Source organism: Phasianus colchicus, chromosome 16 (assembly GCF_987193195.1).
Source record: "Phasianus colchicus chromosome 16, bPhaCol1.hap1.1, whole genome shotgun sequence".
NCBI classification, from domain to species: domain Eukaryota; kingdom Metazoa; phylum Chordata; class Aves; order Galliformes; family Phasianidae; genus Phasianus; species Phasianus colchicus.
Window position 1 is genome coordinate 5,602,041 of NC_143451.1, and position 26,393 is coordinate 5,628,433.

Here is a 26,393-nt window from a genome sequence, read left to right on the forward strand (position 1 = left end):
TGAGAATAAGGCATACTTTGTGAGCAAGGGATTGGAAAGATATTATCAACAGCTAACACCATCTCCTTCAGCTCAAATGCAGAGGATGGTATTGAGGATGGAGGGCCTGTCTACTTTCCAAGAGAAAAGCAGGCATTTTCATTAAAGTGTATCAATTATCTAAGCAATATTCCCTTCCTGCTGGATGCATATCCTCTGATATCCTGAAAGACACTGTTCTGTCTTGAGAAGTAGAGATACGTAGTTAGCACCAAGATCTTATCTTTTAGGTACTGAAGTTTTTTGTGTTTTTTAAATGAAGAGATGTGACACAGAAATAAAATGAATGGAGAAATGTCTTTTTCATGGGCAAAGAAGTCCCAAGGTGTAGTGTGTGGCTCCTCCTAATGATCTATCCACAGGAATACTCCATGATTACCTTTTCAAAAGTTCTGAGAGCTAATGATGCAATGTCTTCATCTCCCTGATCTTTATTTGTGATTTAAACACTATTTTGAAAAAATGCAGGCTCATTCCTGATGACTGTACTGGATTAGAATTCATTTATGTGCTGTTAATTTGTATACCTTACCAACAATTTATCTGAGGCAACAGATACCTCTGGGATTACCACAAATGCCTAAAAATAGAAATATGTATGCAAAATATCTCAAGAACTTGGAGTGAAAGGAGATATACGAGGTAAACACAGAGGGAAAATATTTTCGACATCCATATAGAATATTAACTGTTATTAATAGAAAAAAGTAATAGAAAATAGGCATCACTTTGAGTCATATGATTTAGATGTGTTTACAAATAACACTGTCAGTGCATCTGAGATCAAGATAAAAATTTCATTGTTTCAGGAGAAAGCGCAGACATGCACATGGTATTGTAAATTATGAATGTGTAACTTATTTTTGTGGAAATTATACTCAGTACGTATACAGATTTTATTTAAAAAAATGGAAGTATTTGATTTTAAATTCATTTTCATTTTATCTTATCCAAAATTTCTGCAAACACAGCTAAAACTGATGAGGATTTCTTTGTAACAACTGACTAGCGATCTTGCACTGACCCCACAATTCTTTCAATTTGTTTGAGCCATGGAGATGTATGGAACATTGAAAGGAAACTATTTAATAAGTAGTTTGGGGGAACTTCTCCAAATTCCACGCTTGCATCTTTTTTTCCATCCTTACGTCCATCTTTCCTTTACTCATTGAAATCATTGCATTTCTGTTTCTTTATAGAGCATTATTGCAAGAGCCTGTGTATGGCAATAAGTTACTACAGGTATGACATGCTGACTGATGGATAATATTCAGTAGGCTGAATATAGACTGTTGTCAAGTCATACTAATCCTCAAGTTATTCAGTAAGAATATGGATTCTGTGTGTAGAAATGGTAGGAATGATCTACAAGCTGCCTTTAATTTCCAGACTGTATCGTATATATTCACGTCCTATTTAGTACAGCATTCATTATAAGTGTTCCATTCATTATATTATGCCAGTGACATACATGTGTATATTTGGACTGCAAGTATTTTGACTTCAATATATACTTAACTTTTTCAGGCAACTTAAGCTGCATTAGCTTCCTTTGGAAGTGGAAAATACAGGAATGCAGATAAGGCAGTAGACATTTTTAATAGTTTCAGCTGAATATAAATTCAATTTTCTAAATAAGAATTCATAACTTTATTTACTTGCTGAGGGAAAGTAAAAGCAAAATAATTCTAAAATGTAGGATCTGACAAGGGAGAATGGCTTTAAAATGAAAGTGAGCAGAATTATATTCGATATTAGGAGGAAATCTTTTACTCAGGGAGCGATGAGATGCTGGCACAGACTGCCCTGAGAAGTTGTGGATACCTCTTCCCTGGATGTGTTCAAGGCCAGGCTGGATGGGGCCCTGGGCAGCCTGATCTGATAACTGGAAACCAGCATACAGCAGGGGTTGGAACTGGATGGCCTTTGAAGTCCCTTCCAACTCAAGCTATTCTCTGATTTTATGCTTCTATAATTCTATGATCTGATGTAATTGAAGTAAAATCGTAAGAAATAGTACCAAGCCAAAGCTTCAGAATAGCTGCAAAATTATTTCCATAACAATGTTTTTACATTTAATTTTATCTGAGGATAAAAGTTTGAGGTTGGAAGAGACGGCTGGAGGTCAATATTGTTCCATTGCTCAGTCACCTTCACTGAAAAAGTGCTTCCTGATGTTCAGATTGAACCTCCTTTGTTACATTTTGTGCTCATTGTCTCTTGTGTTGGTATGAGGCATCACTGGTTCTGTCCTGTGTGCACTCTCCTTCAGGTATTTATCCATGTTGGTAAGATCCCCCTGAGCCTTCTCTTCTCCAGGATAAACAGCCCCAGGTCTCTAAGCTGCTTTCTCATAGGAGAGGTTCTTCAGCCCCTTTATCATCTTTGTGCCCCTTATTTGGATTCTGTCCAGTATTTACATGTCACTTTTATACTGGAGAGGACAACAGGTGAGGCATCACCAGTTCTAAGAAGGATTATCTCCCTCGATCTGTTAGCAGTGCTCCTTCTAATCCAGCCCAGGTTATCATTAACCTTAAGCAGCAAGGACATGTTGTTCATGGTGAACTTGATGTCTGCCTGGGCTCCCAGGACCTTTGCTGCAAAACAGCTTTCTAGCTGAGTGCCCCCCAGCCATGTCCTGGTATGTGGGGCTGTTTTTCTCTGGGTGGGACTCTGCACTTCCACTTGCTGACCTTCATGAGGCTCCTGCTAACTCATTTATACCAACTTGCTCAGATCCCTCTGGGAAGCAGCATGACCCTCTGGCCTATCAGCCATTCCTTCCAGTATTTGTCATCTGCAGACTTGCAAATGGAACATTACACCCCATTAATGGCATATCATTAATGAAAATAGCTTATGTTACAAATATGAAATCGTGACATAGACTTGTAGAGAATTATGATCTCATTGATATTCAAATCTATCCTGCAATTTATATCTTGGAAAAAAAAAAAAAAGAAGAAAAATCAGACAAATTTTATAATGTAGATGTCTTTTTATTGCTTTAGACTCCTTTTTTTCCAGAACATTCACAAATTTAATTGTGATTGTTCAATCCGTGGCAGCTTAATAAAATTCAGGGTTGACCTTCATTGTTCAGCAGCATTTCTTTGATGAAAGCAAATCAAAATGCAGGCACCGAAGGAATGTAACTCATATGAAGGGAAAGCAGATTTTGAGCAAGAAAGGATCAGTCTTCACAAACTGACCAATTTTGAGTGGTACTCAAAGGAAAGAAATAAAATTCTTATAGAGCCTGCCATCTGTAGATTTAAGACAAGCTGATGTGTGAACAGCCTGCCTCACTGTAGTCCGATTAAGAACACTGAAACATTGATACTTTTGGTGGTGACCCATTTTCAATACTGTATCAGGGGTGGGAAATCAATATGTGCGCAGTTGGATTGAAATGAAGTGATCTCTTGCATATAAATGGAGGTTTTTAGGAATGCACTTACTAGGACAACTAGGAGTTATGCAAAGTGTCTAACAATCATATCACACTTGTAGCCTACCACACATTTTCAGAGGACACTGAAAACAAGCTTATCAAGTTTAATATCTGCTTATATTATATTATATATCTCCTTTATATATAAGCCCTCACTCCGAACAAACAAAGAGAAAAAGCCATGGCAAAGCCCCCACCACCAAAAACAACACTCATTTTAGCCCTGAAAAGAACAGGAGGAGAGAAGAGATGAATTTGTGTCATGGCCAAGTGCTCATCCTCACTGTTTGCTGGTTCAGTTTGCACTCAGTGACATTGCTTGACATCTGATTGCCTGCATGCACATACCTGCAAGCAATATGTGCCTATTATACATTTTTTGACAGCAATAGCCTTTTATTGGTTTATAAAAATCAAATGATCTAAAATGAGAAAGTATTTCTTCTCAGTGCTTCTGTGCTTGCACAGTGAAGCAGTTTTCTACAAAAGGGACAGCATATATAGTATTATGAAAGCACCTGTCTTTTTCAAGTGGTTGTGTGACACGATTGCTTCTGACAAGGAGCTGCCCAGTAGTGAGGAGGTAAATGTGCTATTTCTTATGTGAGCACTTAAAAAAGACAGAAAGAATGTTCCTCTGTTGTGTTGATAATTCAAAGGCTGAAATTTCTAATGAGCTTCATTTGCAAAATTAAAATAGAAAACTCATAGATGTATCCCCAATGAAATTCTACTACTGTTATGGTAAGGGTTGACAGTAGCCTGTTCTACTAGTCTTATGTTCTTTACAGATCAGCACATTATCTTGTATGAATGCAGTCTTCAAAAATAAAATCCATCCATTGAAAGGGTTCACCTTTAGGAAAGGAATACATTTTCTTCAAATCTGAGTGACCTAATGCTTTCTTTCTCAACTCTTTGTTAAGGTGGGGGGAAAGGTGGGAGAGGAAATGCAGAGTCCCATGTCCCAGAGGATTATGGGGTGGTGAATTCTAATTGGAACGTAAATCATGTTTGTGTTATCTGTGAAGACTGGCCTCTGTTTGTTAATTGGCATGCTGAGATCATTTTGAAATGGTTGATATAACACTGTGGTCCATTGAACAGGAAGCTCTGCTGTTTTCACAGTTTGATAATCAATGCATCACTGCACACAATTCCTTTCAAATGTGTGTTTGTTTGTCCTGTTTGCTTAATTGAACAGCTGCAATTACTGTTACATACAACTGAATGTTAATTCAGGGAAGCAGAGAATTTTCCTTCTTCATTATAATTAAAAGTATAAATTGGAAACCTGTATAACATTGAGTGTTAATTGAGTGCACTAATTCATAGATTTAATCAACCAGGTATGATAAATCATATTTTATACACGCACACACACACACACACAAGAAAAGAATTATTGGTATAGTTTAGTTTTTCTTTTAGGTTTGACATGGCTTTTTTAATATGCACACACTGCATTCGTTAGAACAATTGCTACTTGAAAACTTGTGGAAGAATACAATATTGTGTTTTTAAAAACTGTGCTGATGAATACAGTTCATTGCTTTCTTCGCATCTCTGAAACAAATCTTAACAAGTTTGTGGTGATAAATTTTGCTTAACAATTCACTCCAGTAGGCCAAATGTATTTAACCCTTTAACTGAACTTACAGCATGACGGTAATATTCCAATCGGTTGTTGCTAGATTTTGCAAAAAATATCATTTAAGCTACAGTAGCAATCCAGTTAGAATGTGAGTTTGTGTTTCAGGGTGGTTATGCTGCCTACCGGTATGCCCAGCCTGCCACTGCCACTGCAGCTGCCTACAGTGACAGGTAAGATCTCATTTATTGCTAATAAATATCTGACCAGTGGAAGTCAAAGATGATTCTATAAATTTGCCTTGTTGAAGTCTCATAACTGTCTTGTTGCTCTGCAGATAATTGTGATATCCAAAACAGGCTGTTTTATTATAATCCATGAATAGCCATAAATTGAGAGGTTTTAGGCCTTAATTGAGAATTAGGCATGAGATGTGCACATTCCCAAGCTGAACATCATCCAGTTAATGTCTGTGACCCTTGTACAATTTAGATAAATATACGTACAGCTTCATGACGATCTGCTACTAAAGATCATAATTTGTCTTAGGAGTATTATTTCAGTTGATTTAGAAGCAATGCCCTCAGTTCTTATTGACGTTATTTCAGCCAATGAAAATTGGGAATGAACTGCATCTAAGCTTGAACTATCCCAGGCAAAAAAAATATTTTTTCCATTTGCTTTCTTTCCAAGCATGTGATTTTTTGAAATAGTGGAAAAAAAATAGTTATGCTATTTCTGCAGTATACTTTTGTCTTCAAAATGTAAACCACATTGATGAAAGGAATACCTGAACTAACAGATCGTTAAAACATGTATAAGAAAAACATACAAAGACGTAACATCCATGATGTAAAAGTGATGTCATATAAATTAACTCATCTTCTCACAAGATGAGAATCAAGGCTCATTTCACGTTGATGTCTAAATTGCGAATTTCCAATAGGAACAGGATTTTGTCAGAGTGCATAAAATTAAACATGCATCAGTCTTTGCAGTAAGTCTGGACATTACTTAGTACTGAAAAGAAGGAATATCCTACTTGTTCTTCAGAAATTGTACCCTAAACAGAATCTTTACAACTGTTTTCATGTCTTTGAAGAGCGTACAATCATAAAGGGAAGATGCATGTTGTGAAAGACAAATACATGCATATATTTTGCTTCATAACAACAGTGGAATGTAAGGTCACTGTTCTCAGTTCCTCGTTTATGAAAATTATCCCTTGTAATCATGCAGATGATTTCTTAAATCTTGAATTGAAAAATTCCTTCTGATGCTAAATTAAACATTGCTTTTAAGTGTTTCTGTTTCTTAAAGAAATCAACAGATTAAGAAATTTCAGTGAACTGTTTCTTAGATTAAAGTGCTGTTCATGGATTCTGTATTTTTAGAATAAAGTACCATGGTATGAATGTTACAATGCTATGCATGCATATTTGCCTTTAAAATGCTTATTCTGGATAATGAAGACATATTTTTTAAAGTTATGTGAATAAAATAATTTGCATGTGTGGCTGAGGCATGCTGTGTCAGACAGGTAAGCAAGTTACTTTCTATTATTTTTGAATCAGTAATATTGACTAGATACTGCTATTTGCACTATGTTTGCAGTCTACTATTTCTACTTAGGGTAACCTACAAGGTGAAGTGCTATTCAGTACTTTCATTTCATTTCCACAAAGGTGTGTTAGCATATTGCAGCTCTAGAATTTTTCTCTGAGCTTATAATGGAAAAGAATTCCTAATCATAAAAACTTACTAAGTTGGAAGGACAGCATTAAAAATAATCCCCCATGGTTAGTCATTTTTTGCTAGACATCATTCAGATTTTCCTGGATCATCTTATAGGTTGATTATTCTGAAAAAATCTCTGTTATATAATGAAACGGAGCAAAATCAAAATGACTTTTAAATGCTTTAATTACGAATCAGGTACCTTCTCATAAACAAAATGCTGTAAGGTAAAAAAACCAGATTGTCGCATGTTCTGCTATGGATAGAAAGTCAACAATAAAATTGTTTAAGGAAAAGATAGCGTCCCTAAATGTTGTAAAGAAAGCTTGATATGGTGTCAGTAGTAATGCAGTTGTTACAACGCTTAATTCCTTTTTTTTCAAAATACGCTTAATTTTCAGATATATTTTGTGTATAATTAGAATTGTAATAACCTGACTGTTGCATAATTTTAAATATCTTAAATGAATTATAGATCTTTTTTTTAATTTAACTTTTCTTTTTAAATGAGGTTACCCATCATCTTTGACCTGCTTTCCCCAAATGAATATGGTTTCTTGTGTTAATTACAAATACTGTAATTGAACTTCTTTACGGGAGAATCCTAAAACAACCAAAAAGAATAAAACATAACGACCTGCATATGAGGAACTATATACAAACATGGATACCCCTGATTACTCACAATCAGTTTGGTTAATTTTACTAACTTTTTATTCATATTTAATGAATTCAGTCTAGTCGTTAATACCGCAGTTGCTAAAATTAAGAAATACAGTTCAGTACTACTGCTTATTTATTTTCTTCTCAATGTAATAGTAACTCACTGTCATCTGACAATACTGAAGACTGTATATCTATACACTGATCCTTTTTAGTGCTACTTTAAGCTCCTAATTATTTAATTTCAAATAGAATATACTTAATGTTTACATTTAATGAATGCCCAGAAAAGAAAATAAAGTGGCAACCAGTGAGTATAAAAGCAGTGATGTATCATGGAAATCCTACTTTATATATGTAAAAAACAAAAACAAAAACAAAAACCCTTTACTTTTTGACTACATGTCATATACATGGTGAATGGCAGTGTTCCATATTTAACATGCTTCTTAAATTAGGAGTTGGAAAGGGGAAGTCTTTGAATTGGAGACATTTTGATAAATTAAAAATAAAGGTTAATTGAAATATTTGGGATTCAAAAATGGAGACACTGACTACAGTAAATCAGTGTACAGTGATCACTGTAACAGAGCTTGATTTTTAAGAAATGCAATGGTATCCTTGTTTGTCATGGTTGGAAGTATTGCTGGAAATAGGGGAAGAACAGATTAATAAGGCTGAGTCTGCTGGCAAAGGAAATCTCATGAAATAAATCAAAGTCAAGCCAAATAAGTTTAGTAAGAAAGGCACCAAAGTATACCTATTCTAAAAACAAATTCACCGTTAAGGTAGGATGTACAGATTTCTCCAGTCACTTTTTAGGACTGTAAAAGAAAATAATAACCAAACATATAATTAAAAAGTGCAGCTTGTTTTATTGGTGAAGCAATATAATCACAAAATACAGCTTTAAAAAATTCAAATTGGATTTTTGTGCTTTGATCTCTCATCATACTAAATTGCACTTAAAGAGATGCAGATCTTTGATGAAGTGGATCAGAAAATAATTATTAACTTTCTAATATTTAAAAAGTTTCTGAAATTTTTCCAACTGATAAAAAAGGACCTCTTTGTCTGCAGATGTCCTTCATCATTCAGGAGCTTTGCTTCCCAACACTTTAAAGTGAGAATGCTTGTGAAAGTGATTATAATGGTGTACAAATACTAAATTGGATGTCAACAAAATGGTAGTGCCACTTTTATTCAGCTTTCGTGTAAGATTTTCAAAACTATAAATAAAAGTAGAGTTGTTAGATTTCTGTCAGTGTCTGAAGTAAGAGGAACTAGCAAAGTCATCAGCTTTGGTATTTATGAGGTAGAACAAGTCAAAGCATGGCAGTGGGGTGTATTGTCATTTTGTCATTGCATGTTCACTTGATGTTGCTAGTATGTCTGTAATGCTGTATTGAATTTGACAGATTCATCACATAGCTCAGTGAATGGCTTGCTTGAATTAAGCCTATGGGCAGATTTATTCACATTGATTGGCTATTGGTTTTGTGTTTTTTGATTTGATTATTGCATCTTTGATCAGAGTAAGAAAAATGTTCCTTTCTTGCTTATTAAGTTTGTCAGCAATATTTCTGATAGTGTATGTAATAGTATAATAAAGCAAAACCCCAGTAATAATAAACTATACCTGCCTGTAAGGCAGAATCTTTTCACTTGTACTGCTTGCTAACCCTCTAATACTCAATAATTGTGTGTTTATATATGTATGGTTATGGATTCATATATATACACACATTCCCCATCCATCACTCACCCACAAACTCACATCCACACAGACACATGTGCACACACACACACACACATAAATTTGTACAGATGTAGACATTAATTCCTTTTGTTTTTCCCCTTAATTTAGTATTCAATTTAAATCTCACTTTAAACAATGAGAAGATTCCCACTGACTATTTTGTTGAATGGCTTAAATCCTTAGGACTCTCATCACTGGAAGCTTTATTTTATTTTTATTTTTATTTTTTAAGAAAAACAAATAGGATTTATTCCAAAATATTTTGCACACATCTTGTAGCATAAAAATGTATAACTTTTTCTTTATCAGTTTTGTGTTACATGTTCTGTGGTCATACATAAGATTTTGTGCAAAATCTGAGGCAGGAGATTTTACCATATGAAATTTCTGTATTTTCCAAATTTGAAACCTTTCTTACTCCTGTTAAAGTCCTGATTTTCCAAAAGTTTTTGGAAAGTTTTTTAAATACCTTTGTAGAGTATTTATTTTTGTCAACGTCCCATTGCCTACAATAATAGAATGTAATGTATTTTCCAGTTCTCTTTGTGCAAGTAGTTGAAAGTAATGCTTGGTTCAGATTATTCTAAACTAGGATAATAGGTACAGATTTTATTCAACTGGAAACATGCTCATTAAAGGATCAAAAATAAGAATAAAATACACAAAATATAAATATGGACTTCTGTATAAATGTGCTCTTTTGTATATTCTAGATTTGAAGATTATCTATACAAATAAACAATGAAAAATGCAGTAGAATTATACAGTTTATTTTATCCTCTTGAGGACTTTACTAGTAATATATACTAAAAATTAAAGTTCTGTCAGCCTGTAAAATATAATAGCATCTTCAGAGAGTTTAATTTGCCATTACATAATTTTATAGGAAGATTAATATTTTAAACAGTAGTACTTCATTCATTTCATTATCATACATCTAAAGATTTAAGACAAATAGCATTTATGCACATTTTTAATTCCTAAATTAATCAAATTGGGAGAGGAAAAAGCATAAAATACAGCAATATCTTTACAACCAGTTGGAACCTTCAAACCATTTTGAATTTTGCAATATAAGATGAATGTTGAGAAACGTGAAGAAGTTTGGGGACTGGAGATGGTAACTGTGCAAGAATTATTGTGAGCTACTCAAATGCTGAAATTCAAAAGGACCAGTTAGCATCCTGACAGGTACTGAGGTTGTGTTTACCTTTTTTAAGAGATATAATATGACAGATACATATATAACACTTCAAATGCTCTGGTTTGGTGTGGTGATGTTCGATCGGTCTAGATTTTTGAATTATCCTGTGTAGTAGATAAGCTTGTCTATTCCCTTATTTTGCAAGGAAACAAATGACTCACTTTGCTCTTACTGAGGTGTAGTTCAATTCAGGCATCTGTTAGGCTTGTATATCTTCCTCCCTTTATCTGATCTGTGGCAAACTGAGTATTGATGGCACCATGTTGGTATTTCATAATTGTATTCGTTACTAAGATCACAGTTTAGGGAATGGCTGGAGTTTATAATTCATGTTAAAGCCATAAACAGCAGATTCTAGTGAAGGAACTAGAAAGGAAAATTGGAAAATTACAAAGAGAATATATAAGAGGAGAAAAAAAGTATCAAAAGATCGGATAGGAATTGATAGGAATTTCCTGAAATAAAAATGTATTGCATGTAGTACTTTCTAATGGTTGAAATATATTTCACTCTAAAATATTATAGATGTTCTACATACTTAGATTTTTCTAACATATCTTTAATGTTTGGTAAAATTAGCATGTTTTCTTCTACTTGAACTCTCGGTTCACTTGTGTGGGATGTCAGTGTTCATGTAATATCCTTGTAACTATTAAAAGAACACCAGTGGTTCAAAACTGGGGTAATAGCACAGTAAAGAAAGTTAGGGTTCTTTGGCCAGAACCTACTATTAAACATTTATCATGTTAGAACTTGTATTTTTCATACTCTGCTTCTAATCCTTTCTCCTGTAATTCCCATTGACATCACTGTAACATCAAGGGATATGATAAGAATCCCCGCAGACAAGGAAAGACTTGAATATTGCTGTTAAATATGATGTGACATCCATGCTGGAAATCAGTAAGAAAAAAAATAAGAAAGAAGCTAGAGATAGATTAGAGCCTTGATTTCCAGATTATGGCTTCCTGAAGTGTTCCAGTTTTTAAAGATGCTGAGTAGTTTTGCTGAGATTTCCCTCTTGACTGCTGTAGAAGCTGCTGCATGCTTATTATTTTCTGCAAATAAATGAACATAGCAGCTATACTGACACTTACATGTCCAGTTCAGTGTACTTGCTTTCCTTTTGTTTAGTATAACCAGCCTACATCAGTTTTTTTAGCAGTTTATTTTTAACTTGGTAGTTTCTAATTTTAAAATAAATTTTTCTAGTAAATAAAATTATAAATGCATTCCTTTGATGCACTTCCATGCGTCACCATTTTAAAAAGAAGAAAAAATGTTGGTCAACATTTTTCATGTAGGAATTATCTGTTGGATACTTCATACTGGCTTCTTCGCTCCTAGAGGATATTGAAAGAAAGTGTGACTTGAAAAATTTTAAGAGTGTTGTATTCAGCGGACTGGATAAATATGGAGTTAGGGAGTTATTAAAACATTGATTCCTAATCCAACAGACCAAAACTGTTACAGTCTGTTGGGCCAGTGCTAGTGCATCTGACATGATAGACCATAACAGTTCCTTTGGACATGTCAGTGTCTAATTATACAGATTTTAGTTTTCAGATCATTGACTCGACAGACCACAAAGAGGCAGATTAGAACATGCTATAAGTATTGTCAACCTAAGTACTTTAACTGTGACTACCTTAAAAGAGGAAGAAATTAGGAGAGTTGTGGCAGAGGCAAAGAATGAAATGTTTTTAATAAAATAGGGAGTTAATTGGATTTGATCCATATCTATTTGTTATATAATTTACAATGTCTTTTATATAAGGCAAGGAAATACTAGAGGAAGACACTGAAAATAACTGTGTTGGCAAAATTTAGAAACAGGACATTTACAATCTTGCATGTTTTTATTGTAGTTTTTCCCACCTCAAAGAATTCCAAAGCATTTATTTAGGTCTAAAACAGAAATTTTATTCTTAAAATCTGAGATTGTCAACTTTCTAAGGAGCACACCTGTGGAACTCTAGGAACAAAGCTAGGAACTCTGGGCTCATAAGCAACTTTTAAGAATACTGCACAACAAGAGTGGGAGAAGAAGGTTAACAAATGTATCCAAAAGACAACTTGTTATGGCAAATACCATAGTATGTTTCATATGCATAGTTTGCTCTGAAAGTAATGTCTTCTATTTATTTCCATGGAAACTACTACAGATACAAAGAGTAAAATAACACTCTTTGCTAGAGCATATTCTCAGTGAAAAACACTGTTTCTCAACATATTCACTAACATTAGCTATTCATTTTCACCAGCGATGAACAAGAACCTCGTGTCACATTCATTAATACCTGCATGGCTGTGAGAGCATGCCTTGCGTTTCATGTCACTGTTGCCACAGCTGAAATGCACCACCATTGCCTCACTGTGCTCACATCCACTGTTCAGTCTCCATAAACATTGACAGGCATCAATGGATGTCAGTGGGTGCCATTTTTTCCACATGGAGGAATTCAGTGACACACCGTTGCTTCGTGTGCACTTCCATGTTGGATGTCATTCTGTCAGACTTCCCCTCTGCTGCCCTCTGTTGCATAGCAAAAAAATGCCACGTAGTATTGGCATATAGGTTCAACCTCTACTGCCCTCTCACCAACATCCACCTCTGATATTGTGGACTGACATAACAAAATAGGAGACGTTACTTTTGGAGCAAAAATGAGGTCTGCATTGCAGAGTTTAACCCCAAAGTGTACTAAAACTCTATTTTCCTTTTTCTTGAATGAATTCCTAAATAATTCTGTCAAGGCTTTAATACTAATTTTGATTACTACATGAAAAACTCATGTTGTAAAGCCATTTGTAAAAGTCACTCAGACATCAACTTCAAAGGCAACAATTCCTCTCATTGACTACTGTTTTATAATTATACCTCTGTATGTTAGGAGACTGATCAAATAGTATTGTAGATAAAACTGTGTTTACTAGTGAACTATAATAATAGTTATGAAATCAAAAATGAATATAAACTGTGTTTCAATTATACATTGTTTTAAAGGTGATATGGTATACACAAAGACTAAATAAGCCCTGATTATATATTGTTCTGATCTTGTTCAACATCTTCAGCAGTGATGTGGTAGAATGCACCCTCAGCAAGTTTTCTGATAAAGCCAGGAGGAGTGACTGACATACCAGAAGGCAGTGCTGCCATTCAGTGAAACCTGGACAGGCCAGAGAGTTGGGCAGAGAGCAACCCACTGAGGTTCAACAAGGGCAAGTGGATAGTCCTACACCTGGGGAGGAATAACCACATGCATCAGTACAGGTTACAGGCTTGCCTGCTGGAAAGGAGCTTTACAGAAGAGGTTCCTGTGTGTCCTAGTAGACAATAGATTGGCCGTAAGTAGCGGTGTGCCCTTGTGGCCATGAAAGCCAGTGGTGTTTTGGGGTTTACTAAAAAGAATGTGGCCAGCAGGGCGAGGGAGGTGATCCTGCCCCTCTACTGTGCCCTGGTGAGGCCTGGACTACTGGGTCCAGTTCTGGGTTCCTCAGTTGAAGAACAACAGGGAACATCTAGAAAGAGTCCAGCAGAGGGCCACAAAGATGATAAGGGCCTGGAGCATCTCCTGTATGAGGAAAGCCTGAGAGACCTGGGATTCTTCACCCTGGAGGATACTTATAAATAACTATGGGGGGGGGGGTGGAAGTCAAGTGGATGGGACCAGGCTCTTTTTTAACGGTGCCCAGTGACAGAACAAGGGACAATGGGTACAAACTGGAACAGAAAGTTCCATATAAACATTAAAAAAATCTTTTCTTTGAGGGTGACAGACCACTGGTTTGGGCTGCCCAGAAAGGCAGTGGAGTCTTGTTCTCTGGAGATATTCAGAGCCTTCCTGGGCTCTTCTTTGTATAACCTACTGTTAGGAACCTGTTTTGGCAGGGGGTTGGACTAGGTTATCTCCAGAGATCCCTTTCCACACCTGTGATTCTGTTAGTGTTATGTTCTTTTTGGTATAAATGCTGATTATTTGTACTAGTCTGACTTTAAAATGCTGAGAGTGAAAAATATTTCCAAAATGTAGCGATAGACAGAATTCTCATGTATAAATGATAAAACTTCAGAAATACCTTTAATAGAGCAGTCCTTGATCAAACTAATATTAGCTTACATTGCTGACACTGAACAAAAGATTAATTCTTGAAGTAAGGATTTAGTTTGAGTGTGTAGAGTACGTTAATTGTAGTAAAATTAATCATCTTAGAGCAGTTATACCACTGAAATCAGTATGAATTCTACTGTTATATGCAATGTTCAGAATTTTTCTATTAGCTTTAGGTTTCACATTAAAATGTTAAGGTCCATTTAAAAATCTGTGTCCTTTTTGCAGATAAATATGCTTACTTAAACTCTTTATATTGTATTACTTTTAATAAGTATATTTATACTATGTATATTATATTATAAACTTCTTCATACATAGAGAAATTGCATGGATAAAGAAGATAACATGAGTTAGAGCTAGGCATATTTATATAGCTCTGATTTAAAGACTAGATAAATCAGGAAGTAAAGTATTGCAGATTTAAAATACAGATGGAAATATATAGAGAGAGAAATTCCAGTGGTTGATGTAAGACATTGTATAATTTTTTTGCAATAAATTAAAAATATTTTGGGCAACAATAGTAAGTTCCAAAGTATAGAGCCAATTTTCTAGAATTGTATAATGAAGAATCATTATACAGTCTTTAAGGGTTAATGGAAAGAGAGAGGGAAAGTTTGTATGTCAACCGCTACCGTGGAAGAGTTTTATTTACAGTGCATACAGTGGTTTTCCTAATTCACCTTGCAGCATTAACACTGACCTGGCAATTAAATTAAGGGCTTGATTAAGCCGCCTGAAAGGAGGCCTCTAGTGCCAACAGAGACACTCTAGGGCACATGAGACACCCATGCAGGCAGACGTGATATTTTAATGTTCTGGAGTGGCTGCTAAATCCTGGCAGATGGGTGAGCTGTCTTTGCTTGGGCAACCAAGATGAGCTTGTTTTTCTGTGAGGTAGTTTTGACAGAAGAGACTACATTGATACAGGCTTTTAATCCATATACTTTCAAGGCCCGACTCAAAAATTCAGAAATAAGCATGACTCAAAAGTTCAGAAATAAGCATTTAATGAAGTGGTCAGGAATGCTTAAAGGTGGGAGATACATTATCTTTCTCACTGTAATACCTAAGTGAAAGCAGAATATCTGATTTTCCTCTTTGTCTTGGTACCATTGCTAGTACTTAGGGTGAAAAGAAATTACTTGGATAGAAAGCACTTGCACTGAAAAAATTAGCCTGAAAGTAAAATTCCTAATGCAGTTTCCTAATGCACAGTAAGTTAACCAAGTTACTGTTAGTGCTGTTGAAGCCTGGTAATGCTGAATGAATCAATCGTGAAACATTTTCTTTTTATCATTTTATTTCATTTAATATAACTTATGGATATGGCTGTAAGGTTGTTTAGTTGTCTTCATGTTGTGATATAAATGCCATGAGTATGATAACATGCTTTGATCTCACTGCACTGGGAATACAAAGCACAATAACATAGAAATCAGTATTCTTATTGTACTATTATATTAATACCAATAAATTATTTAATGGCCTTGATACTTAAATTAGGACATCATAATGAGGAAGTTGGGGAAGACTTCCCAAAGTTGTTTTAGAGGGAAATACTGAAACTTTGTCCATATTTGAATATTACAGAAACTTTTCAACCAGTGAGCTATCATAGTTCATGGTAGAAGAACTGTAACGTGACAGTCTTAACTAGAACACTGAAGTCTTAGAGCATTAAGTAAAAAATAGGTATCTCTAATAATACAATGGAGAAATGTAGAGATTTACCTTACATAACGCTTCTGGCAAAAATAATTGCTATAGTACATAGTTAGATCCATGGAGAATACAAGTTGGAATATCTGCAATGAAGTCAGTGCTTTCCATTAACCAGCTGAGGTTCTGATCCATGAAATCTGCATACTGACTGTGTAATCCCATGGTGGTCAGTGGTTACATACAGTTTAAATCTTCTCACTATGACTTTGGCAGTATTGTGTTTGAGATGAAAATCTTAAAGTCTTGTGCTCTGTAACTCCACACTGTTTACAGCAGTTGCTGTATTCCTTTTGTTGGGAGGGGCTGCACTTTTGTGTAAAGCAAAATGATTCATGTTTTTGAAGTTAGTAAGTGAAATCCAAGATTTCTGATGTATGAAATATAATTACTGTATGTTAGGAGATCTTGTTTTCTTATAAATTTTAAGATTCTTAGAGTTAGTGTGATTATTCCAATACAAGTCCTCCTTCTTAAAATCCCACTTCATCCATATTATGGTTTAGATTTTATGGAAGCTCCAAGTACAAGGATTACAAACGTCTAGGGCTGAGTTAAATTGTGTATGTATGTCAAAATTTTGTTCTTAATTATATTCTGTGTAGAATATAAATAATGTTGAAAATTCAACTGTCACTCAGTATATTAGGAAGAAGATAGGACATGGGCAATACTTGGTACTTTGTACCATGTTCCCTACAAATATAAATTCTTACATACACAGAGGAGAATTAAGAGAATTCTATGCTGAAATTACATTGAATTTGTGCTTCATGCTATTTATATCCATCAGATTTTTTTTAAAAAGGGTGTCTGAGACCCATTCTCTGAATCACTTCTTATCTTCCACTTCCAGGTCCTGAATTTTCCTATCAGCTAAAATAGCCAAATCATCTACAGTTCAGGCAAGAGTTAGTTCTGTACTGTACCACACAATCTCCATTGTAACTTTCTGCTCTTTCTGAGTTTTATTTTACTCTAAGTTACTTCAGACTTTTAAAACAAGTCTAGTTAAATACTGAAAATATGGTTATAATTATATATGTTTATGTATCAATGAATTATCAGAGTTTCAGTAATTAAGTATTTCAATAATTATAAAGTTTCATGCTGGTTTCACAGTGAGGATGAACTCTCAGTTTTCCACATGTGAAGGAACATATCCATTATGGTATCAAAGATACAATTTTGTTATAAACCAGAATGCCTCTGTATTTTCTGGTGTATATTTGTCATTCTAGTAGCTGATCTGTTAATACTGTTTACAGTGTTTATTTTGAATGAAAACCATTAAGGAAATTTCAGAAAAGTTTGAAGAAATGTCATTAAACAGACATTTTTTTTCCTGAAGGACCACGTACACTAAAAGGTGATTGAAATAGCAGATGTCACACACTTGAAACTAACTCTACCAAAATGTAGTTTAAAAGTGATTCAAAAAATAGTCAAGACTATGGAAACATACTAACAGAAAATACTTCCGCAGAAATACTGCACGGTAATTACAGTTGTTGACACAGTTCTACTAAGTTTCACATATAATACTTTACATTAACTTAAATTGAGTTTTGATATGCATTTATCTTCCATATCAGGTTAGTAAAAGTGTATAATTTCAGCGTAGTTGAAGGTGATTTGTCAGAAGTGAGACAGGCCTTCCTGGAAGTGGGTAGATGCGCCATTTTGGCAAGAACAAGTACTGACAAAATATTTATGAAATGTTCAGCCTCTTCTTTAACTTGTGACATTACAAGCAGGCTGAAAAAAATAGGATATGGTATGAAATTTAAAAAATAAAATAAAATTGAAAAGTGCATCAGGCCTAATTTCTGCGAGTACATAACACACATTGAAGTAATTCAAAATCAGTAATATTTTTCACTATATAATATGTATAATGAAATACCTTAGTCAAGCTTCACTTAAATGTTTGCTCTTTGCTTGGTTAAATATTTTGGTTTATTATTGTGTTAACTAAGTCTTTTAATGCAGTGAACTGCTTTTGTTTAGAACAGAGTCCTTTTAAACAGCAGAAAAATTTGAACCTGAAAATGTTTTGTTATCCTTTGGAGGAACGTATCTGCAAGGATTGTACCGAGGGGTTTATGGGGGCAGAGCAGAGGAAATTAGAACCTTGATGAACTATTTTGAAAAAACAGGGTAGTGCAGCCTCAATAACTATTCCGAAGAAAGAGTGAGCATCAAAATCACTTAATGTTACTTCTGTGTTCTCTCCCTCTTTTTCTGTCCAAATTCAGGAAACATATTGAATAGTTAAACATTAATTTCCAACTTTAAAAATGATTTCATTACGATACTGGTAAAAATCTGTGGTAGTTTTCAGTTTGTCAGCATGAATAGGAAAGTGACATATAGGATTAGGAGAAGCAATACTATGCATAAGCAGTAGCCGATTGGAAATAGCCGCTCAGGTGGAACACAGCCACTTTGAGTCCCAGAAGGACATTTTCCTGACCCACACTGTCTAATTTTACATCAGAGAGCCCAGTCTCCCTAACGGTACTGCTCCAGTGCATTAAAAGATTGTGTTTAGCCCAGAGTGTCAATATCTGGCATGTTGAATATACAATTCTACATGCAAATCATTGTGTTTGTAATATTGCTCTTTCAATTATCTTTCTGTTTATCTCACATATAGTAACCCCCTTAAAAAATATTGAAGGAAAAGTCCTCTGGATTTTTAAATGTGTTCTTTTACACCTGAAATATATATATATATAGTATATATATAAAATTTATATATATATATGAAAGAGCAGTAAAAATTATGTCCTGTGCTTTCATTGTTAATACACAAATTACATTGATGGAAGTAATTCTGTATCTTACTAATTGAGTAGAACTTCTTTTATGGAATTTCACTTAAATTTCTTGTACATTTTTCAGTCAATAAAAAGTGTAGAAATGTTGTGCAACACTAAAACAACCTAAAATGCATCATGAATTTCCACCATACCTTACTCCTGAGGTTTCATGCCTTATACAATCACTGCAGTTAATGCTTAGAATTGGTTTTTGAAGGATACAATCCTGCAGCTTCAAAGCGCTGGGTTAGGTGAGCTACCCTTTTCCAGGCCTACTTTTCACGTACTTTAAGTAAAATAGAATGTGATGCATCACTGGATCAGCAGAACTCAGGAGTCCTGTAAATTATGGGTTATTTGCATTAAGGAATAATGCTTGTTTAGGACATCAGGTGAGATATATGAACCTCTCATTCTTAGTTATCCCTCCAGATTTTTGTAAATAATAGTACAGAATTTAACTAAATAATGTATCTGCTGCTACAAAAATGTTAAAGCTATCAAACTAACAATGACTAATAGTCATTAAAATAAAATGAATCCCAACATCTAGTGTTAATGTCCATAGGTTAATATGTTATCATTCACACAGTTTCTGTGGGGAATAAAGTATAACTTCTTCCTTACTTTCATGTTCAATTTATGGAGTTGGGAAATGAATTTTTTAAAATGAAAAAATAGCAAAAGATACCTTTATAAATTGGAGCAGTATGACAAGGAATGGTAGATACTTTTTTTCTGAGAGGTATGGCTTTGGTTATTTTTTTTTTTTAATTAAATTTCTACTAGTAATTAATAATTAATAGACAGTTGATAATAGAAAGTGAGATTTTAGAGCACTTTTAGTAACACCTGTTGTTAAAAAAAAAAAAAAAAAAAAAAGTTGGCATAAAAAAAGTCTTCCCATAAATAGTGAAGCCAGCACATTGTTCTTAGAGATAATTCTGTATTTTTATCTGAAGATAAAGTAACTCTGAGACAATGAAAGAGTTAAATGAAAAATACAGTTTGGTCACTGAACTCATCCATGCTAGGCTGCAGGTACTGCTATATCTAAGATAAGGTAAAAGCAATACTAAGCAACTACTTCTGGTCTTAAATCCTGTCCCTGTAGTTTGTATTACATATCCCTTAGTTTTGTTTTTTTTTTTACTTCGTTTTTTACTTTGTTTTTCAAAGTGTAAATTTTTAGGTAGCAAGCTTCACATTTTTCTAAACAAGAATTTTAAATATCTTTAATATGCCGGAGGTGAATTAATAGAGAGATGTTTGTTCTCTTAGGGCTTAAGTCTGTTACACCTAAGATACAGTCTCTACTGAACTGAATGGTTTTCAGTAGAAGCTTCAGAGTAGGTAATGCTTGACAGAGTTTTCATTATCTTGCAGAACTGAGTTTTCCAGGTAGTCTTCTGTACAAGCTAGACATAGTTCCTTCTAGTTCTTATTTGGTACTCTTGCATTAAAGTGTGCAAAGCTCAGCTTTTCACCATACCTAGCAGCGCAGACTGGAGGAACTAGCTGCAATCTGGGGGCAAAATAGCACCCAAATAATTACAGCCAATTTCTTTACTAGGCCTTTCCTTTACTGATGCAAACATCATCCAAGGAAGCCATGTATATATATAAAGGAATCACTTGTTGTTCTTCCTTAAATAGAATTTCCACTACCCAGTGTCCTGTTTGCTTTGACTTTTAGAAAGGGCAAATCAGGATTTCTGCATTTTGAAATGTTAGTGTATTTAGCATTTCTCTTTTTATGTTACCTGGTTTTGATAAAGAATTTTGCAAGAGAAGGTTTATATTAAATTACACATATTTCTAGTTTATTCTGCTAGGATTCTACAAAAAAAGCTTCTGTATGTATTTGGATGACAGTATATGAAAATATACTGTGCCATTTTTTTTAAAATAAGTTACAGATTTTTTTTTTCTGCAATCATGTTAGACATATATAAGGAAAAATATTTTACTTTTAACATTCTCCTTTAAGTTGTTTGAAGTAAATTGCAATTTTTTTTTCAAAAAACACTTTTTGCATATTTTCCATTAGTGCCCTTTAGTACATATATCAATATATAGTTTGATTTTTATTAAACTTCATAAATATATTGACATGACATATCTGTAACACTAAACATAAGCTTCCAATGCAAGAGTTTGTGCATAGTCCATATCCAGATATCACCATTATTTCATTTAAAAGATCCCAGCATGTTTACCTCATGATCCTTATAAACTCTCTAGTACTGAAATATGTCAACACTTTTTCTTGCTACATTCATTGAAATTAAGCACCCTTACCCTACCCCATCTGTAAACATCAAGTCAATTGGCAGCTAGCACATTTCCCAGTCAGCAAGCAGTATTGTGAATTTTATCTTCTCTTGCAGAAATCAATTCGTCTTCGTTGCAGCAGATGAAATTTCTTGTAACACCTCTGCAGGTAACAATCATTGATACTTCTTGATGCATCCATCCAGGTCTCAATATCCTTTTTCACATGCTGCATTTAATCGTAAGAGAAAGTATAGGAAAGTCCATGATTCAAATTTTCGGAATAGATTAATTTATAGCTTGAGTCTAGATTCTGCCATATAAAAGACATTAGGTTATTTTTGCTGACTTTGGTGTTTTATTTCCAGTTTAAATATTATATGGCCTAGAAAAGTAAGGATATGTTAATCCTTCTCGTAAAAGCTTACTGTGCAGTGCAATCAAGATGATGGTGACTTGGAAAAAAAAAAAAAAAAAAAAAATCAAAAAAACCCACAACTACTGAAAACAGTAAAGGTTTAGATCTATGTAGGATGTTGTAAGTGCTATAGATTTAAGAGTTTTCTTTTCAACTCTTTGGGGGCAAATATTGCCCACAAGGGTATTGCAGACCCTAAAGCACTCACAAAGTCTATCCTATGGATAAGATAGTGGGAGAGAGGGTCTGCATCTGCAGAGGATCACTTTCTAGTAAGTAAAAAACTTAGCTGTTTTGCTACTATGCTATCATGTTGTAAGCCTTGGGTACAGAAGAACAAACAATGTTTTAAAATATATTTATTAATGTTAATTTATAAGTCTATCAAGGGATTGTCTGTCTTTTAAGCAATAGGGGTTGAACAATGTTAGTCCTAATACAGGTAAGGATGATGTTATGTTGCTACCTAAGAAATCAAAAGCCAATATGTTTAGTAACAGTGTTGGCCACATTGTCGATAATGATATGTGAAAAAGTCGTGGAGATGTGTATTGAAGGAAGAAAGGATATATAGTGTGGCACAAAAAGTTGGTATCAAGAAGTATTTATTTGTAGAGGATTTACATTAGTGGAAGTAAATGAAAGGTGAAGAGTTTTCTCCTTATGTCATGATGACCTACACAGAAGTCATATGTTTATGGAGAAGACGACTATAGCTAAAGTCACTACATTCTAAGATAGTAATATACTGCACGGTAGCCATAGCATTTTTGGTGGTAATCTGAAAAGTTCTTCTTAAAAAGAAAACAAGCAACTGATTTAATATAGATTTCTCAGAATCCTAAACCATTAGCAGAATGCATTTTGAGAAAGCAACATTTGATTCTGATTAGGATTCTGACATTCGTTATTTCACCTGTGCTTCCTACTCTGTTCTGGATGACAGAACTGCAGTAGGGAGACAACTAATTTATAAATCTGTGTCTTGAAGAGTGAATATAGATAAACTCATTTTAGCAATTTTTTAACTTGGAGTTCTTGAAACACACATACAGTTTTAATAATTTTCTTGCTTTGAATACTTTCCCTGTTTTGTGGAATGAACCCTTTTAAGCAATACTTACACTTGTAGGCATTAATTTCCCTCAGGTCATGCAGAATAAAAGTGTCCAGACTATACCATACTTATTGTGTACATCATTTCACTGAAATTCCAAAAAATATAGTACACTTGTTCATGAGAAAATGCACTGAAATTTACACAGAAGAAAATGGACTTTTGTGTATATTTATTAAAACTTTTCAGTTTACCAGTAAATTACCACTATTAAAATGATGGTGTAAATAAAGTGTTTCTGTTAGATAATGGTTTTGACACTATGATAAACATATCAGCAATAGGTAACTTTAGGGGTCTTTTTTGTTATATGATCTAAAGGAGCTAATGAAAGCCTCTATTTTCAGTTCTTTGTATATTTAAATTTTAGTGATAGAAATTAAAGGAATTCTGGCTATGTTTAAGGAAGAAAAAAAATAAATAAAACTACAGCATACACTGACCCCTTCTCCTTTATGGAACAAGTTACCAAAGTTGCATTTGGCCTTTCAAATTTGTAAACTGACATTCAACTTATTATCTGCTGTTTTGTGTTTCACTACGTGGAGTATACATAGACATATACTCTTTCAGAACAGTAGCTGTCATTTGATTTTTCAGATGTCCGCAAAATGTCTATGATACAATATTATATGCTAGTAATGTTCCTAAACTCAATTAGAGTAATTCAAGTGTTTGCCAAATTGGTGTAAGGTAAATACTGATAATATGCGAAATGTTTTAAATGTGAGTACGTGTGTGTTTGTATTGTTTCCTTGTGAAGAATGTATGTGTTTGTAGGCTTAAACTAATCGTGTAACAAGTGAACTTTTGTTTGGAACTCTATTGTTAAATGGAAATGGAAGTCTTGGGTGATTCTACTGATAATATTCATTCTTCTCTTCCTAATGCTTTATCATTCCTTCCAGGCAATACTTAACCCTAAGCCACGTGACTTTATTTATTTTATTTTTATTTTTATTTCAAGTTTATTTTTATTTTTCCTAATTTAGAAATGAAGTAATCTTGAAATCAAACATGATAGGGTAATGTGTTGATATATGCATTTCTATTCATGTATGTATATCTATTCTTCAATGAACATTCTATAAAGAAAATATATGCAAGAATATGCAAGTGTGTGACAGAGGGATCCTTCCATGGGAAATTTAAAAATATTTTACTCTATTATCCAGAGCATTTTGAAGCTAAAAATAATTACTCTTCAGAAGAGTAGTTCTATGCTTCTGGGATAGATCTTCTCTGGCAAGCATGATTAAAGAGTATGCAAACAGACCTGAGCTAGATCAGAGGTAGGGAAACTATCTGAGACCTCCTTTCAGCTTGTTGATGCAATTTTAACAAGGATCTCTGAAGAATTTCCTCTCGCAGAACTCTGACAGTGGTTATATTAGAGGAGTATTAATTGTGACGGGGGCAAATGGGATCTTACCCTATCAGTCTCCTTATAAGTCAGAAAGAGACCCAGAAGAAAAACATGGTTTATTTACATGTTGGCTAGAGAGCATAGTTAATTTTGTATCTTTAACATTTTAAATCAATTTTTCAAATCAGTAATCAATATTTCTTTTTCTTTTAGGTTTTGTAAAGCTGAAATTTATAGCTCTTAAAGAAAATATATTTATAGTGCCTTTTCCAAGTTTATTCTAGGATGTACCTGCATTTTATGAGTTTTATGCTAAAATGGGACAGGATCATTATTCTATATTTATACCATTTTTGCTTTCTTCCTCCAGTTATTAACTGACATCTAATTTCCATCTCCAAACAAAAAAATCTAGTGTGATTGTACAGCCGGTAGTATTTTTTCCCCAGGAGTATATGCATTTTATGATTTGGAAATAACAGAGAGAAAGGCAAGGGTATATATACACTTGAATTCAGAATGAAGCCGTGGTGGAGGTGAATATAACATCTATCCAATTGTAGCTGTATTTATTTACATATCTGGGCAGAGTCATCCCCGTGAGGCAGGAATGTGTGTATGTGTGAAAGAAGTGCATTATAAAGCTTTAGAAGTTTACAGTCCTGGGTTAAGTTACTGACCTCTCTTTGGAGAAAGATACAGTCTTGAAAACTGATTAAATGAGGAAAGGTTTAATTTTCATCTCTAGGAGAAATCCATCATAAAAGCAGGCAGCATAAAGGAACAAACCTTTGTATTATCAAAAGTTTGAAAAGAATATTAGCAATTTTTAATGAACACGATTGCTCAAATCCTTGCAATTTTAGTTTATGCTAGCATTAAAATGTAAAAATGAATACTTCCACAAATTTAATTTGAGAAACAATAGCAAATATGGTCACATTTATTTTAAAGAAAATTAATATTAGTAAAAGTGCTTAAAATGTTTAAAGTGCTCTACCTCTACTGTAGTACATAATTACATCTGGTCAAATTTTTGCCATATATGCTTGCATACATCTCACTGACATATTTCAGTTTTTGGTAGGGGATATTTATCAGATTATGATCATTCAAAGGAATTTCCAAACAGAACATATTATATAAACTGCTTTGGAAAACCTTGGAAAACACATACTGAGTTTTTTTGCTCTTCAAAAACTAGGGAATGTTGTATTAATGCACATTATTAAACTTCTAGAAATTCCAGTGTCCTTCATGTTGGCAGTTTAAATTTCTTTTTACTGCTGCTGTAAATAGACCGTACATGGAATTCTATTTTTTACTGCTTTTACTGCTCTTGGTAGTGAGGGTAGAAATGCTCAGCTGTGGGATTGGTTGATAAAAATCAGTAAACACTTTGGTTATCCTCTGTTCTTCTTTCATAACATTTGATTAATTTCTTTTTCTAACCCAGTGAAAACACTATCAGACCTTTTGGCATCTTTGTCATTATCTCTTTGACAGCTTACCTTCCCTATGCTTACAGTTCTAGGTCAGTTTGCATGGCTAGTCAATTGTGACAACATGATAAGATTAGGTAAAGCTGAGGTTCTGTGATTTGTAAATGGAGGATTTGCAACGTGAAGCGTCTTTGATAACAGAAATAGTGAATAATCTGTGTTTGCCTTCAACAAGTGCCTATAAGCACGTGTGCATCCCCTGTACTGTTTTTTGAATGAAGCAACCGGAATTTTTTTCTCTGATAGGTTGAAAAGAGTACAAAGGAAAACTGGTCTGTGTGTGTGCATGTATGTATGACTGCAGGGTAGTGCATTAAGTAAACAGCGATTCAGTATGAATATCCTGAGCTTATCGTATTACATTTTAAACATTTAACAAACAAAAAATTAATGCATACCTACTGAACTTCACTATCACAAAAAACTGCTTTAAAAGTTAATATAAAGTGTCCGTATTTATTTATTACTGATCTAGATGAGAAGTTATTTAGGATTTACTGCCCAAATATAGACAGATGCTGTACGGATTGGACAAATACTTGTTTTTCTCTGAAGTTTGACAGATTAATAAATGTCAGCTGATGGCTAAGCCTCAGTTTCC

At 34.0% G+C, this 26,393-nt stretch overlaps 1 protein-coding gene across 36 annotated transcripts in view; it reads left to right on the top strand.

The window, feature by feature from the left end:
• The window catches only part of RBFOX1 (RNA binding fox-1 homolog 1), a 751,763-nt gene that overhangs the window by 716,433 nt on the left and 8,937 nt on the right, over positions 1-26,393 (top strand). For 25 of the 36 annotated variants that reach the window (XM_090151326.1, XM_090151330.1, XM_090151342.1 and 22 more), the window contains one exon: positions 5,256-5,320. In XM_090151326.1, coding sequence (XP_090007452.1) covers positions 5,256-5,320 — 65 coding nt within the window. Of the gene's footprint in view, positions 1-5,255; positions 5,321-21,505; positions 21,559-26,393 lie in introns of all 36 variants that reach the window. The other 11 variants (XM_090151338.1, XM_090151325.1, XM_090151339.1 and 8 more) reach the window with 1 other exon arrangement.